Below are 16,315 nucleotides of genomic sequence, written 5' to 3'. Positions count from 1 at the left end.
CAATAAACCAAAATACTGTTTGAATACAACATCTTGCCTGTACTAGTCCCTGACTAGCTATTTTGGACTTTTTCATCAAAGGCAATCTACTCTCGCAAATCATTTTAAAACATCTAACTTTTATAAGAAACCAACATCGATAATTTTGAGAGAGCGAAACACTTAAGTAAGAAAATGCATATTAGAATTATCTGTTTCAAAAGCTTCTTTCCTTTTTCTACATATTTATGCATAGGGCAAGTGTTCACAGACAGCCAGGGTCCCGTCTTTAGTTCTGTCTTGCGACTTTGAACTTCCAGGGATGCCTTTGTGCTGCCCCAAGGAAACACTTCCACGCCACGGCTCAGTGCAAACAGGCATCAAATTAGGAATAGTTTGGGTCATGATGGCACAATCCCCAAAGGTCAACTCCTTTCAAGTTTTTCTGATCGCGTGAATATGGGGCTTGACAGAGCCCGTGTCGTTCCTATGGAAAGGAATTCACCCAGGACAAATGTCCCCATTCGTCTTCTTCCGTGTTCAATATCTACTGCAAAAAGCAATAAATAAATACTGAAAGCAATAAAAAGAGAAGGGGAGAAAACGCTAGTAACGGTTTCCAGCGGTGGTGAAACCTATTCAGGGGAGAGAGGGGAAAGCCTTGCCATTTTAAACGGCAAAAACTCTCCCCAAGGCTGCTAATAACGTGGGCCATAAGCAGCGCCTCATACATTTACGAACGTCACTGCAGGCATCACAAGGACAGCTATGCTGGGGGTCCTCGAGCCGGAAATGGCGTTCTCTTCCGGCCGAGGGGGCGCGTGCGCGGTGGGCGCAGGGCTGAGTCCCGCAAATGTGCCAACATGGTGAGTAGCGAGTCGCGTTTTCCTCCCCTCCGCTCTCACGCGAGGGCGGTTTCCTATCTCCCTTCACCCCGCCACCCCAGTTCCGCGAGCTGTGAGGGGAAACGAGTCGGTCGTGCCCGCGTAGCTGACGTGCTACGTCGGGTTTTCGGTAGACGGTGTGGCGGGGGGGGGGAGGGGGAGGTAGGATAATAGAGCCTGCGAAGGAATAGCTGAGTCTAGTGAAAGACGGGTGGGCGGTGATTGGCCACTCGGTCCGCCAATCAAGCGGTTGGCCCGTCTGCGGCCTAAGAGCTGGATAGGGATGTGCCCGCCCTTCAGAACCTGCGCGCGGCGCCCCCGAGGGAGAGTCACGAGGCTCTTTCAGAATCTCGCTCGCGGAGCCATGGAGGGTCGCATGCTGGGAGCCGTGCACGTGGCGTGGCCTCGCTTCGTCTTCTCTCTCTCCAAGCAAAGGTTTTTGTAAGGGGATTACTAGGGATGGTCTCAAAGGGTTGCGGGCACTCTTCCCTTGATCGCTGGCGGTAAAGGGCTGTGCGGGTTGCAGGCACGAGGGCTGCGGGTTCGGCCGCCATAGTAAAACATCGCCTCGCCCTTTGCTTAAGAAGCGAATAACTGCACCAAGTGGTGCTTTTCTTTTTTATAATAATATAATAATAATAATTTATTATTTATACCCCGCCCATCTGGCTGGGCCTCCCCAGCCACTCTGGGCGGCTTCCATAAAAACCAAAAATACAGTAAAATATCACACGTTAAAAACTTCCCTGAACAGGGCTGCCTTAAGATGTCTTCTGAATGTCAGGTAGTTGTTTATCTCTTTGACATCTGCTGGAAGGGCGTTCCACAGGGCGGGCGCCACTACCGAGAAGGCCCTCTGCCTGGTTCCCTGTAGCTTTGCTTCTCGCAATGAGGGAACCGAAGTCCCTCGGCGCTGGACCTCAGCGTCCGGGCAGAATGATGGGGGTGGAGACGCTCCTTCAGGTATACTGGACCGAGGCCGTTTAGGGCTTTTAATGTAGAATTGCTCTTTATTTTAAAGCGGCATATTACGCAGCATAAGATTGCAATGTAACCAAAGGCACGTAATTTTAAGCAACAGAATGGGGTTATTAGTTGCTAAAAATAGGCAGTGTGAATTTTGGTAGGCTATCGCAAAGCTGTTTGTTAGCATTTGAGAGCGAATGTCTTCTTCAGTATGGCTGTGGTAGGATTTCCTGGAACTGTTAAAAAAAAAAATCAAGATTGTAGTTTTAAGCTGTACTTTATTATTTAATGCTTATAAAGTGCCTTAACATTTTCTGAGAGACTAGATACGGTAAAAGAATGCCCTTGCCCACAAGCACATGCTCTAATAGACATGATAGAGAAGAGCATTGGGAAGAAAATGGAAAGAAAGCTTGGGGGAAAGTGGCTGATAGACGGAGCCTGGTTGACCAAAACGTTCTTCTGGGAACTGGGTATAACCTCTCAGTGGCCCTTGGTCTCCTGGATCTTGGTAGAGGCCAGAGTGCTGCCTTTCAACTCTAGTCCCAGATGACTGGTGCAGACTGGCTTTTTTCTGGTAGGCTGTTTTGCAAAGCTGTTTTGGCCTAGATGAGAGTAACATATTCTTTTTTCACTGCTTTAGCAGATCCACAAGCTACTAGTCCCCAAGTATATATGAACTGCTACCACCTCCTTTCCTAAACCCACCCCACCCTGAAGCCACATGGCTTCTTTGTTCTCACATAAGTGGAATGCTTCATGGATGTGTGAAATGCTCTGTGTTGGATTCCAGAGTTCCTTAAAACAGCAATAAAGGGAATGGCATCTGAGAGGACTTTTGGAGACCTAAAACCTTATAGATTGGGTTAATGTTTATAGATCAGGTATATGTTTCAGTTTTACATTGCCCATTTAATTAGCGTAAATTCTTTTTCAGCTCCTCATTAAACTTGTAAGCTTTTTGCAATTATTTTCAAATGTTTTCAGGTCTTACTCTTCTGTATCTTTATTTTCTTCTTTCTTTACACGCCCCTTCCATCTACTTTGTTCTTTTGGGAAAATTTGTCTTTTTAAGGTTTTGTATAGTTTGTAGTGATTTTTGACGTTGTATAAGTAAAAGTGGATGCCTTGTTCTAAAAAAATATATATTGGTTAGTACAAAGAAATACAAAGTCTGACTTGGCATATGTTTGTAGTTGCCAAATTCTCCATGTTGTGTAAGCATGGTAGAGGTGAATGTACATTGCCTATGAGTCAGCACTTTGGTATTATTGCTGGATTTCACATTTCTAATTTATGTTGGGGAACATGTAGTCAGGAACACAGGGTAATCACCTGCTCCTAGAATTAGAAATTAGAATAGCCTTTCCTAAATACTCCCCATTCTTTTTTTATTCTGCCTATACTAAGCATTAATTATGAGAATTCATTTTATTTATGATGTATACAGTTCTATTTTCCTAGAAAAAGGTGCCAGAACATCACTTGGAAAACCTGTTTTAGAGGCATAAATGCTTACATAGCGTACGAAACTTTTATAGCCAATTGCGTAGGTACAGTAGCGTTTCTTTACTACAAAACCAAAGAAGCAAAATATATGAAGGATCTTGATAAATTCCTGAAGTGTATGTACACATCACTTCTGCCATTTGTTTAATTTGTTTTATGTCTGACATGTTACATGCAATCAGATTTAGGGGGAAATGTGAAAATAATTTTACCATATTATTTTTAAGGGAACGCCACAAAAAGATGTCATAATAAAAAATGATGCACCAACTTCATTATTATTAGAAAAACATGCGGACTACATAGCAGCTTATGGAACAAAGAAAGATGATTATGTGAGTACCGTAATATAAGCTTGGTAGCATTTTTAATTCTTTTATTACAGTATAGTTCATATGACTATTAATATATTGAGTAAAAGAGTAGGTTTATTTGTGACATAAAGTGCAAATGGTTTCTCTAGGTCGGTGATGTAACCTGGCATGTATTATCTGACTACAAAGTTGAAGATATACTTATTGATCTGAGACCTAAGAAACGTTTATTTAAGTTGATTATTGAATGTGAAAAAAATGTATTGCACTTGTGCTGAATCTGGCAAACTTATACATGTCTACAAATAAGTAATCCCACCTTAGTTCAATGGGACTGACTCCTTGGTAAGTGTTTATACGAAGGCAGCTGCAGTGGATTATATATTCTGTGGTGTAGTTTGCATAAAACAGTAAATCAGAATTAAGCAAACTGGCTTACTGGGAATGAGCAAGTGTGCTTTTCCATACTGTTCAAATTGTGTCTGCCCACCACATTTTGCTTTACCATGAGGAAATGAGTGTAAGCATTGCATGCAAACCTAGCATCCATAGTTTGTTTCCCTCCAAGCAGACCACAAGAACAAAATGAGAACAAACCATAGTTTACAATTTTGTGCACACCAAGCCAGTAAATATTTAGGCAGCTATTCTGAAACCTCCACTTGTTGGAATTTAAGCAAATATTAAGAGCCAAGTTCACAGTATTATTTTATAAATTGTTCTAATCTTGATATGAATCTGTTGTAATGATTTAAAGCCTCTCAAGGGAGAACCATGTTAAATTGATCATAGTGGAACTAACCAGTGTCCTATCTGCAAACATTAGCATGAAGGGCAACTTGGGTTTTTTTATTCAAGTTGGAGATAGGAGAGAGTTGAGGCCTTTTAAGTGATTGGAAAAGTTTGAGCAATAAATGTGCAGTAAGTACTTCTGTGTTATGTAGCATCCATATTTGTTTTGCTGCTGCAGAGGTTGAAAGCTGTTGTATTGTGCTTTAACACTCAAAGCAATTTATAGATCAAAACATTTATAAGCACTTCACTTAAAAAAATTTAGTTGTTACAATACAGTTCAGTACACATCTCCCTTGATTTTAAAAATGGTCATTTACAAATCTGAGCCATAAACAGATATAGGGAGCCTTCTCTAGCAAGGCCTTGTGCTGGATTGGTGCTAAAAGTGAGTATAAAAATAAGGGGCAATTTAAAACTGGCCGTTTAAAACTGTTTTTAAAGGGAATGAAATAAAGCAGCTTGGTGTTTGGGGATTTCTGAAACTACTAAATGCGAAGTTACGTCAGTTTTATACTATATCACTTTAGGAACTAATCCGTTATACTTTTTTTTAGGAATACTGTATGTCAGAATATTTACGAATGAGTGGTGTCTATTGGGGACTGACTGTGATGGATCTCATGGGGCAGCTGCATCGGATGAGCAAAGAAGAAATTCTGGCATTTATCAAATCGTGCCAGCGTGAATGTGGTGGCATAAGTGCCAGTATAGGTCATGATCCTCACCTATTATACACACTCAGTGCTGTCCAGGTAAGCTCATGAGTAATAGTATTGGTTTAGTGAATTAATTTATCTTTACTAATGGTGAACTTTCTGAGGCTATAATATTGATTTTATTGTAGGAAAATTAAATAGTATCCGTGTGGGTACATCCTGTTTCGGAGATGCATCTTAATTACTTGAGGTTTCTTTTGGTGAAGCTTCATCTGTAGCTGGCTCAAAAGCAATGTTATTGCAGGCCTTTTCTACAAATACTGAAACACTTGGTTCAACTAGCTTCTTTGGAAGCTTTTGAGCTTGAAGGCCAGAAATTAGGATGGGTAGTGGGCACAGTTTGACACATTTTGTGCAATAAAAGCATGAACACGGCTGCTTGGGTCAGTGATGAGATTTGACATCTTTATCTGAATCTAAAGTTGATGTGGTTTTTAACACACAGCTCTAGAATTACTCTGAGACCTGAGAATATTTCATGAAAATACGGGAAGAATGCATCACCGAAGGGAAAACAATGTAGCAATAAAAAGTTAATTCTTTTCATGATGTTTGGGGTGTAGTTTGAAATGCGCAAACATTTGAAAACAATTTGAAGTAGTTCTGGAATACGCTAACATTTAATTTGATTGGTTTTGTTTTGCAGATTCTAACTCTCTATGACAGTCTCCAGGTTGTTGATGTAAATAAAATTGTTGAATATGTAAAGAACCTACAGAAAGAGGATGGATCATTTGCTGGAGACATATGGGGTAACATTTTCTAACTTGCATTATTGGATGTTTTCTTTTCCCTTCAAAGAATGCAAAACCACATGTTTGGCTTTCCTTTTGTATCATGCACAATCCTCGGTATGAAAGTTCAGTTTTATAGGGGTTGTCAATAGTATTCCCATATCCATTTTTACTGATTCAGTAGCTTCTCAGATCTGTGATGATTTTTGGCATATATCTGACAGTAAAGTTGATGTCTGTCACCACTTTAGCTCTAGAATTACTCTGAGATCTGAGAATAATATTGTTAACACCTTTAATGCTTTTAAGATCCCATGGTTTTCAGCTTATTTTATCTACAAGCAGATAAAGCTAGTACTTTACTAGTACTAGTGATTAAGAAAGTGCTGATATGCTTATTGAAAGGTTTTACAATGAAAATAATTTGGGGAGGTTACTCCATATCACTACAGAATCGTTTCTGTGATGCTACATAACAAATACTTAATGAAAGTAATCTTTGGGGGAATTAGAAAATAGGAACAAGGGAATAATTCCATTAAAAATGCTTTTTTTTCATCTTTTTGTTTATTGAATTGCTTAAATGTCAAGATGAAACCTTAGTTTATTTCTTCCTGCAGGAGAAATAGACACGCGGTTTTCCTTCTGTGCTGTTGCAACGTTGGCTCTCTTGGTGAGTCCTTTAATCAGTGGCAGTGGTGATTTTGAAATACATGTTTAAATTACAGTGGGCAAAGAAGACTTTCAAATAAACTGTATTTCCTTTAGGAGGTAAGAAGTTCTCTAGCATATCACAAGCAAGCTAGCAACTTGAAATACTTCCAGAGTTGCAAACAGCAGCAAGTACTCATGACATGTTAGTTGTTCTGTACTGACCAAGTCATGTGGTTATATTGGAGAGGAGGTTAGAAGAGCATACATAGGCATTATGTGGAAAGGCAAAAGCAAAGTATTTTAATGAATAAATGGTACAGCATCACATTTTGATATTTTCTATCCCAAAAACCCTAATATACAAGGTCTTCAGAGTGCGGTATTCTGTGATCCTCCTTATTTTGCTCATCTAAAGTGTACTTAGGATAGCACTGTTCCAGCTTTTGTGTGCTGCGGTTCATATATGAGAGACAGGTTTTCTGTAAAAAGAAGAATTTGGTAAATAACAGAGTACTGTGCTATAGAAATATATTACATATATTTCTTTGTCATATTTGTCTCCCTTGTCATATGTTGTGAAAGGAAGCTTTTCCCTGCCCGCCCCCCAGTGGTAAGGAGCTGTAGGCAGGGATAAGTTTGGGATACTTGCTTGTCTACTGACCTGTAGAGAACAAATGAATCTCTGGTTCATCTGCCAGTTTTCTAAGAAACGTCCCCCCCCCCCAATATGCCATTCAAGTGAAAATTGCAGACATTAACGACTTTCACACAGAAGTATATTGCAGGGACAGCGCTAGTATGTTTGGAGTTGAATATCCTTGGTATTAAAATGGAGGAAACACATTACTAGGATTTTACTGCCTTTCAGGGGAAACTGGATGCAATTGATGTGGAAAAAGCAGTAGAATTTGTGTTGTCCTGTATGAACTTTGATGGAGGATTTGGTTGTAGACCAGGATCTGAATCTCATGCAGGACAGGTAAGTAGTTCTGTTTCTTAAATAAACCTTGCAAGGGATTATTGATGCCTGCTGACACCAATTAACATACTAACCTATTTCTGTTCAGTTTAGTTACTGTAAATTCCGGCGTATAAGGCAACTTTTTAACCCCGAGAAAGAGGTTAAAAAGTGGGGGGTCGCCTCATATGCCGGATATCCACCCCCGCTGCTGCTGCAGCAGCTCCAAAGCAGCCGCAGTAGCGGCGGGCTCCGCTTCGCACCGGGAGATTGCTGCCTGGCACGGAGCCCGCCGCCCCTGTTGCTGCTTCGGAAGCAGCAGTGAGCGGCTCCGCGCCGGGCAGTTTTCTCCCAGTGTGGAGCCCACCCCTTGCACTGCTTCAGAAGCAGAAGGAGGGACGGCGGGCTCCGCTCCATGCCGGGTGGCCTCCCGGCGCAGAGCTGCCCAGCTTATTAGGCAACTGGGCTTATAAGACAAGCCCCCAAATTGCAGCTGCCAATTTGGGGGGTCGTCTTAATACGCCCAGTCGCCTAATACGCCGGAATCTATGGTATTTTAACTCAAGTATTTATCAGCTTCACAAACGTCAGATATGCAAACCTTTAAGGTGTCCTAAATTCTGTATAATGTAATGCAAAAGGCAACTATTTCCCTCAAATATGCCTTGAAATAGGACAGTTTGCAAATGTTGCACTTCATGGGATGGAGGAAGGAAGGGTGTGATTTGTAGAGATGTCTATCCTGGTTCCCGTGGTACTAAATATTTCTATTATTTATTTGGATTGAGGCTAGGAACTGGAGTCTGAAATAGGAAAACTGAACCTCAGTTAGGTGTCCAGTATTAAAATAGAGCAGCTTATGTATTTTTATATTCAGCTTTAAAAACAAAAGTAATTGTAATAAAACTAAAGTATTAAGCTGGAGGAGGAACTCTAATTAGGATCCCACCTACTTTATCTTTGGAGGTCCCACAGTGACATCTGATTGGCAAGTAAGATGCCTCTATACATAATGTGGTGTTCATAGAGCCTCAGAGTAACCCATCCTTCAATGTTCAAAACTAACAGCACAGAACCACCTGTTGGTGCTGCAGTGGGGTTTGTACCCTCATGCTAAATTCTGTATTTGTAGGTATGGGCACCAATGTGGATGAGCACAATGGCTGTGTTTGCATGTAACACTAAACATATATTGGTGTTAAAATGGTGAGCCTCAATTCTTTCATTTTCCCGTTCTTCTGGCACTGCCACAAGTCGGGTGGATGTTTGGAAGCATTCACTTCCATTTACTGCAGCTTTTTGTGACACTCAAAATCTAAACAAATTGTTTGGTGACTTTAGTCTGTTTGAAATTGGTTTATGAAACTAGCTTGTTTTCACCAACTTCAGTTATATTAAGCACAGTTGCTGTTTTTCTAATGTAATCCTAAACTGCTTAACCTAAAAGATGCAGAAGCTTCTGATCTCCAAGTGGCAATTCCAAAGGACGGGGGGAAGGAGAGAGTGCTTGAGCTCAAAACTAGTTGTGGATTGTCCTTATCGAACTAAACCATGGTTTAAAGTTGCATGCAGACTGGTCCATTATCTTGCTGAATGCTACACATTTCTAGGTGTGTCTCAAATGAGGAGTTATGTAAGTTAAATCAGCCTCTAAAAATAATAATTTTGATTTAAAATTTTATTAATGAAAAATGCTGACTAGTTTCTTAAGTAAACATTTTTGCACAATTGGTTGGGATTCTACATTGTAATTTCCTTTGTTTCACCTGAGAAGCTATATTTTTAAATAGACATGAACTTTATGTCTGTAATTTTAGATCTATTGTTGCACAGGATTCCTAGCCATAACTGGCCAGTTACACCAAATAAACGCTGACCTGCTGGGCTGGTGGCTTTGTGAACGCCAGTTGCCATCTGGTGGCCTTAATGGAAGGCCAGAGAAGGTATTAAGTTACATTTTATATTTTAAATACTGTATAGATGGAGGGGCCTGTGGTGGGAGAATAGAACTAGTAGTCCATAAGTAGATTTCCTAAAGAGTGATTTTGGTAAATATAGTATGACTATTTTAACTTTGATTATATTCTGTAGAATGGGAGTGCTCTTTCATAATCTTCTTAATATGCACAGTTTAAAAAAGGTACAACAATTAAGCAAAAGTTAGCTTGCAGCAAGTAAATACACTGAAAGACAGTTAATGTGTCTATTATATTCGGGATCAGGTTTGGCAAACTTGGTGTTTCACGCACATAAACAATTCTGTCACAGCACTAAAATAAAAAGTCTTTGGAGCTATGGGCTCCACTGTATTGATGGGTTATGAATAAGAACCTTAGTCTTTCTCACTTCTAGCAATTTACTGTTTGATGCGAGCTTATGGAGGCAAGCCACTCAAAAAGTTCTTGTTTGCATCACTGCTTTAGGCAAGCATTGTGAAATGTTTCTAGTTCTAGTGGAAAATAGGATGTCAAAGTATTTCACTTTTTTCTTAAGGGTATGACATGACATCAGGATTTGAGTATTGGTTTTTTATATATATCTCTAGTCCATTATCTTAGTCTGTTTAATTAGGAACATAAGCATAGCCCATTGTATCTTAGGATGGTTTAAATTTAGCTGTGCACATGTTCGGTGGAAGGATAGAATCAAAAAGAAAACTGGTTGTAATTCTACTGAAACGGAATAGACTTTCTGAAAGATATGATGTGGGCTTTATCCCAGTAAGTCACACTCGTGAATAGATTCATCAACATGTTTAGCATTTGCATATTACAACATTTGTCTTAATACTTTAAAATTGTAAACCACTATGGCTGTCTTGGCAGAAAGGTGTTATATAAATGCAATAAATAAAGTTACATATATTAATTTCAATCTGTCTACACAACAACCCTATGTGTCTTTATGTGGTTGTTTCTCACTACATTCAACAGTTAACCTGATGTTGAGATTATAATTGCAATTGACCTAACATATTGCCATTATTATATTTGCTAGTTACCTGATGTATGCTATTCATGGTGGGTATTGGCATCCCTGAAGATTATTGGCAGGTTGCACTGGATTGACCGAGAGAAATTGCGCAGTTTTATCTTGGCTTGCCAGGATGAAGAGACCGGAGGATTTGCTGACAGGCCAGGAGATATGGCAAGTTACTAAGCTTTAATATTTTTTTATTTAACTAAACCAGGGTTTGCCAACATTTTTCAGCTGGTGGGCAGAACTTGAATTTTTGGGGGAGTGCTGGGGGGGGTATCACCCCCTTTTGTCACCTCTGAGCTGTGTGCTCTCTCTCAGGCACACAGCAAAGGTGTGTGTGCAGGTGTACTTTGATTCTACTGAATCAGAAGATCGATTTGATAAGCAATCTTAAGCCTTGAAAAGCACATACACTTGGAAGAAAAAGTAGAAAAGAGTTTCACTCTCCTAACTTCATCTTGATGTAGCTTTCAATGAATAAAAGTAGCCACCCTCACGAGCAAGGGGCAATGTGGGGGGGGGGGAGGCAGAACTTGGATGTTTTGTGGGTATCAAGGAAAGGCCTCAAAGGCACTATTAAACTACAATAGTACCTTGGTTTTAAAACGGAATGCGTTCTGGAAGTCCGTTCAACTTATGAAACGTTCGGAATCCAAGGCGTGGCTCCCGATTGCGCAGGTGCGCCGGAAGCCATAGCTGAATCTGCATCAGATGTTCGGCTTCCAAAAGAACGTTCGAAAACCAGAATGCTCACTTCGGGTTTCGATTGTTCGGGAACCGAAACATACGAATACCGAGGCATACGAAAACCAAGGTACAGGTGTCATGATGTATGCTTGACAATTCTAAACTAATAACGCAAAATTTGAGGATCTTTAAAAGGAGCCATACTCTACAAAAACAGGTGTAGTGGTTCTGGATCACTCAAGAAGATAAGGCAACTGATATAATTTCATATCAGAAGGTGAGCTGATTTAGGCCCAGGCCCAGGTGATATTTAATAGATTACTGCTTGGGGGGGGGAGTGTTCTGTATAGGATATAGCTAATCAAATATATTCAAAATATTGGGCCTGTAAGTTGAGATCCAAAAGGCTTCATGCACCGTACATGGTTACTTTTTAGCTCCTCCCTCTGTCAGTCTTTTGGAGCTCTATAATCATCTCATCTGAAGGCCACAGGATCCTCTGGAATGAAACCCTGTACAAGGGTTGCCACTAGAAGGTGTTTCATTCTTGAGTATGCATGGGCATCTTGCTACAGAGGAAGTGCTTTCCGTGTCTCTTCCGCCATAGAGCCTTTTAGGCGGTTCTTGATAAGCATGTGTCAATTAAAGGAAGCAACAGAGCTATTGGAATTTTTGGCTGGCTTCTAGGCTATTGCAATCTGGGTATCAGTTGCCTATAAATTCAAACATTTAACTTTAATCTCACAGTTTATTCGGAATTTGAGAGACGTCAGACAATAAAATATCTTATTGCAGCTTTCTGCCTTATTTGAATCTTCAAATCTATTAATGCACACCGACTAACCTTTTGAAAGTGCGAAACCATGTAAAAACCTCCTTGTGTATTTAATATGCACCTTGGTATGTTGTAGGTGGATCCATTTCATACCTTGTTTGGAATTGCTGGACTATCATTACTGGGAGAAGAACAAATTAAGCCTGTGAATCCTGTGTTTTGTATGCCTGAAGAGGTTCTTCAAAGAATAAATGTACAGCCAGAACTTGTAAGCTAGGTTTTGATGTGCACAATTTTGCCATACTCAGCTGCTTTGAATTTTCTGTCAAAAGACATTTCTAAATGTGTTTACATGATAAATTACCACTTTACTGTAAGTACTGTCATTTTGTATCTGGATTGTATCCAAAGTAAATAAACTGAGTGTTACATGTGCTTGAGGTTCTCAATAACAGATGTAGACATATGTTTAAATGTATTTAAATATGTTTGCCTCCGGGCTCCATTCCAGTCATGCTACTTCGAAATATACTGTACTAGACACAATAGAAGAAGACTTGAATTGTGTGGCTTGATATTTATGACACAATCATTCACTCATCTTGGTGACAGCATGTACTGGACAGTGAATTGTCCTAAGCACTGTTTCTATCAAAAGAAATTGACTTGCTAATGCCAGTGACACTTTATGCACTTGAGTTCCTGTTTAGGATCTGACTGCTACACTTTTTTATCCAATTTCAATCACATGTTCTAGTTTTACATAACTAGAAATTTTATGGTACTTTGACAACTGCTTTCTACTAGTGACATTCAGTGAAGATTAATTACCATTAACTTGTTTTGAACTAATGGCCTTGCTGAATTTTAGAATTTGTTCCTTTGCTCTAATGTATTTATTGTAACTGTGGCTTGAAGCCCAGTTTCAGTAGCACTTCAAATGGTTGTATATAGTCAAGAATAAAGCTATAGAAGAATATTACTTTCTGCAGGATGAATTATCTGCTTCCACTGGAACTCTAGAAGTGCTTCCATTTCACATTTGTCACAATTGTGCATTTGTAACTTGGCTGAAATCTTCTGAGTATGAAATGGGATTCTGCTTCAAATAAATTAAAGCTAATTATGAAGTAACTACTTGATGGTCCATTGGAGACAATGTTGTTTGTACTTTTCTTGTTGACAAGTCATTTTGTGAAAAATTGGTTTCCGACTGGTTACGACATTTGGGGCTTTCTGTTTAAGAAAAGTAAGCAAGGGAGGCCATTGATTGAAGTGTTCAGAATTATGCATTTTGTGGAGAAAGTGTACAAGAGAGATGGTTGTCTCCCTTTCTAGCAGTAGTAACTTGAGGAAGGACACAATAATTTCACACATTACATAGTTAAATTGTTGAAAATCGCTCCCGCAAGATGTAGTGATGCCTGCTACCTTGGATAGCTTTAAAAGAGGATTAGACCAATTAATGGGCGGAGTAAGGCAATGTTCTGCTTCCACAGTCTGAGGCAGTATGCCTTTGAATAGAGTTGCTGTGGATTACAGGTGAGGAAAGTTCTAATGCTTTCAGGTCTGCTTGTGGGCTAAGAGGCACCTGCCCACCATGAGAGCAGTGCTAGATTAGATGGACCTATGGCTTTTATCCACTTGGCTCTTAATTGAACATTATGGTTGCATCCTTGGAACTGCTTCTGAATAGTGCAATCAGAACTGGAAATAGGGCAGGTTGTATCCAGCAAAGTTGTTCTATTAGCACAAGGATTTATGCCTCTCCAATGAGACTTCCTTTCCTTGTGCACTCTCAAATCATCCTCTTAGGATATCTCTCCTCTCACTTGCAGGCCCTCTGAAATCTCCAGAGAAGATGTAGGGTTGAGCAGGATGAGAGAAAAGTCTCGTCACACAAGGGGACATTAACACCTGTTACATTGGCTGCATCATCAATATTTTAGATTTGAAGTGAAAGCCAGACATTTTGGTACTAATTACAGATAAAGGACAGAGGTGCTAAAAATCTCTACATGTGTTGGAGAAATGAGAACCCCTTTGAGACATAATGTATCCTGAAGGGGGGGAAAGAAAAGAAATGTTAACCTGCTTTGAGGGCATAAAGGCCAGTGCTTGTGACCGAAATAACTAACCACTATCTCTAATGCATATATACCATCCCTACTGCAGTATACAGCTTTTTTCTCTGTTCATCACAGCTTTTCTTTGGCTGGTTTGATAGATCTTTTGCTTGAATTTGGCTGTGGGTAAAACCTCAGTGCCTAGGACTTGCTGATCGTAAGGTCGGCGGTTCGAATCCCCGTGAAAGAAAGTGAGCTCCCGTCGTTCAGTCCCAGCTCCTGCCAACCTAGCAGTTCGAAAGTACCCCTAAGTACAAGTAGATAAATAGGGACCGCTTTATAGCAGGAAGGTAAACGGCGTTTCCGTGTGCGGCGCTGGCTCGCCAGATGCAGCTCCGTCACGCTGGCCACGTGACCCAGAAGTGTCTTCGGACAGCGCCGGCTCCCGGCCTCTTGAGCAAGATGAGTGCGCAACCCTAGAGTCGGTCACGACTGGCCTTTGGGCAGGGGTACCTTTACCTTTATGCTAACGTTCTTCATAAATTCAAGCCCCTATTCTCATCCCTCCTGCCTTTCTAACAGCGTCAGATTAGTATAAGGCTGCAATCAAATACTGTAGTGTAAATTGGGTTTAAAGTGTATTTTGCTTGGTGAAACTTCAGGAAGTTCATGGAAGGGAAATTTCCTGGTCCTTTCCCTACAGCCACTTGAACCCCCCACCCCCAAATCTGGAAGATAGAACGATTTGTAGTGGGGCTGTTAGAAAAGGAGCCAGCATAGGAAACCTGCACAAACTTCTGTTTTCAGTTTTCCCTAGCCACATTCTGCAGATAGTCATAAAGAAATTCTTCACAAGTTTTTTTTTGGGGGGGGGGCTGCAGATAGGACGAGGGAATGGAAAATTACTTTGTGGGCCATTCCCTAAGTTGAGGACAGCCGACGTGCTGCCTTCCAAATGTTGGGCTACAATTTCCACCATTTCTTTACTACTATGATGCATGCGTTGCCCTGTACCCTTCAGAACATAACGAGTTTTCTTCATACATAAAGGGAAGGCCGCATGCTGTTAGGCCTATGAGACAGGAAGAAATGACGGTCAAAGGGAGAAGCAGGCGTTGCCGCACTTAACGAACCTCTGGCCGGCACTAAGGCAAAGCCATTGGGGTCACCCGCTGTCCCTGTGCGGCGCTGAAGCCTCTATAGGGATGGACCGTACCACCTTAAACCTGCACGCGGGGTGGAGGGGAGTCACATTATTTTGCAATGCTCTCCGTGTGGAGAGTGGTCGGGAAATCCCCTTAAAGAAGGACACCAGCATTGCGTGGATGTAGGTGAGGTGTACTCGGTGTCTTTACTGTCGTTGACAGTAACAAAAACTACCAACCTTCCTCTCCCCTCCCTCTGCTGGCTGAAATGGATCGGCCCGTTCAACCGTTTTTCCCGCCGTGCGGATTCTTGGCTCTATGCGAGCCGAGGGGTTGGGGAATGAACCCGCGGAGGCTTCAAGGCCGCTTCTTCTGGCTTCAGGGTTGGGGAGACATTTGAACAAGCCTCCGGATGGAGGAGGTTTCGGCAGCCTCCACCTCCTTCTCGGCTCCCTCCTCTTCTTCACCTTGCGCGGAGCGGCGGCCCCGTGGCCTGCTCGGGTCTGAGCAGGCGCCTGCTGGCCGCGGCGGCGACCCTCCGTCTTCCTCGGACGAGCAGCCCCTTCGCCCTCAGAGAGACCGAGGCTCCCGCAGCGGCTTCATGGCGCCCTTCCTCTCAAGGGGGCTGGAAGGTGGGAGAGGCAGTTTCTCTCCTCTGGGTTAAAACAGACACACCGTCAGCTTGAGTTCTGAGGGTTCAAAGGCAGAATAGTAACTGGTTGTGTTGATAAGCAACCTAAGGACGTGTTCAGCTATGCCTCTCCTTTCCCAAAACCACCTCAGTTGCAGCGCTTTAAATTGGTTAAATGCTGCACAATTCCAGATTTCGTCAATCTCCTGGCTCTTCCAAAAGACCCCATATTCTGCGTTTATTTACATAATTTGTTACTATCTGCCAAACAATTTTGTACGTGAGTGTGCCTAATGAACGGTGGCACCTGGTCTTTATTCACATAGCTAGAAAAAGTGTTTTCCTTAGTACAAAAAAAATATGTGTGTTTTGCTTTTCCTCTTATCCATAAGATGGGAATGTAAGATTTTTGTATTTGCAGCAAAGCACTTTCTCTGTTTTCTCCCTACTGCCTTTCATTAACAATGGTCACACATGAATCCAGACAATTCAAAAGAAGCTGAAAAGGCATGTGAAAACTCCT

At 41.3% G+C, this 16,315-nt stretch overlaps 2 protein-coding genes and 3 non-coding genes across 10 annotated transcripts in view; all 5 read left to right on the top strand.

Annotated features, from left to right (window-relative positions):
• The first annotated feature begins 623 nt into the window (after positions 1 to 623).
• Positions 624 to 13,081, top strand: RABGGTB (Rab geranylgeranyltransferase subunit beta). 3 transcript variants are annotated; one of them, XM_053392026.1, is made up of 9 exons: positions 1,184 to 1,298; positions 2,623 to 2,713; positions 3,566 to 3,673; positions 5,002 to 5,199; positions 5,810 to 5,915; positions 6,518 to 6,570; positions 7,420 to 7,530; positions 9,327 to 9,452; positions 10,507 to 10,759. In XM_053392026.1, the coding sequence occupies exons 2-9, from the start codon at positions 2,699 to 2,701 to the stop codon at positions 10,666 to 10,668; spliced, it is 879 nt and encodes a 292-aa protein (XP_053248001.1). In that variant the 5' UTR covers positions 1,184 to 1,298; positions 2,623 to 2,698; the 3' UTR covers positions 10,669 to 10,759. The 3 variants fall into 3 exon arrangements, with proteins under 3 accessions (XP_053248002.1, XP_053248001.1, XP_053248003.1); XM_053392028.1 differs by lacking the exon at positions 1,184 to 1,298 and adding an exon at positions 12,087 to 13,081 and having other exon boundaries at positions 2,473 to 2,713; positions 10,507 to 10,656; XM_053392027.1 differs by lacking the exons at positions 1,184 to 1,298; positions 2,623 to 2,713 and adding an exon at positions 624 to 845 and having other exon boundaries at positions 10,507 to 10,763.
• LOC128416800 (small nucleolar RNA SNORD45) lies at positions 3,801 to 3,871 on the top strand. The gene has a single exon (XR_008331314.1). It is a non-coding gene; the product is annotated as a small nucleolar RNA SNORD45 (small nucleolar RNA).
• LOC128416798 (small nucleolar RNA SNORD45) lies at positions 5,546 to 5,631 on the top strand. Its single transcript, XR_008331312.1, has one exon. It is a non-coding gene; the product is annotated as a small nucleolar RNA SNORD45 (small nucleolar RNA).
• LOC128416799 (small nucleolar RNA SNORD45) lies at positions 6,089 to 6,171 on the top strand. The gene has a single exon (XR_008331313.1). It is a non-coding gene; the product is annotated as a small nucleolar RNA SNORD45 (small nucleolar RNA).
• Positions 13,082 to 15,504: 2,423 nt separating the features above from the next.
• The window catches only part of MSH4 (mutS homolog 4), a 34,487-nt gene continuing 33,676 nt past the window's right edge, over positions 15,505 to 16,315 (top strand). For all 4 annotated transcript variants that reach the window (XM_053392021.1, XM_053392022.1, XM_053392020.1 and 1 more), the window contains exon 1: positions 15,505 to 15,793. In XM_053392021.1, the coding sequence (XP_053247996.1) occupies positions 15,574 to 15,793 (220 nt within the window). In that variant the 5' untranslated portion in view covers positions 15,505 to 15,573. The remainder of the gene's footprint in view (positions 15,794 to 16,315) is intronic.

The sequence above is a fragment of the Podarcis raffonei genome, chromosome 6, assembly GCF_027172205.1.
Source record: "Podarcis raffonei isolate rPodRaf1 chromosome 6, rPodRaf1.pri, whole genome shotgun sequence".
Taxonomy (NCBI): Eukaryota; Metazoa; Chordata; class Lepidosauria; order Squamata; family Lacertidae; genus Podarcis; species Podarcis raffonei.
This window is presented reverse-complemented; position numbering and strand designations above follow the sequence as displayed.

What these genes read in the sequence shown, in the direction of transcription:
- RABGGTB (XM_053392028.1), top strand. An exon ending in TTGCAACGTTGGCTCTCTTG is followed by an intron (nt 6,571 to 7,419) that starts GTGAGTCCTTTA and finishes ACTGCCTTTCAG; the next exon opens with GGGAAACTGGATGCAATTGA. An exon ending in CTGAATCTCATGCAGGACAG is followed by an intron (nt 7,531 to 9,326) that starts GTAAGTAGTTCT and finishes CTGTAATTTTAG; the next exon opens with ATCTATTGTTGCACAGGATT.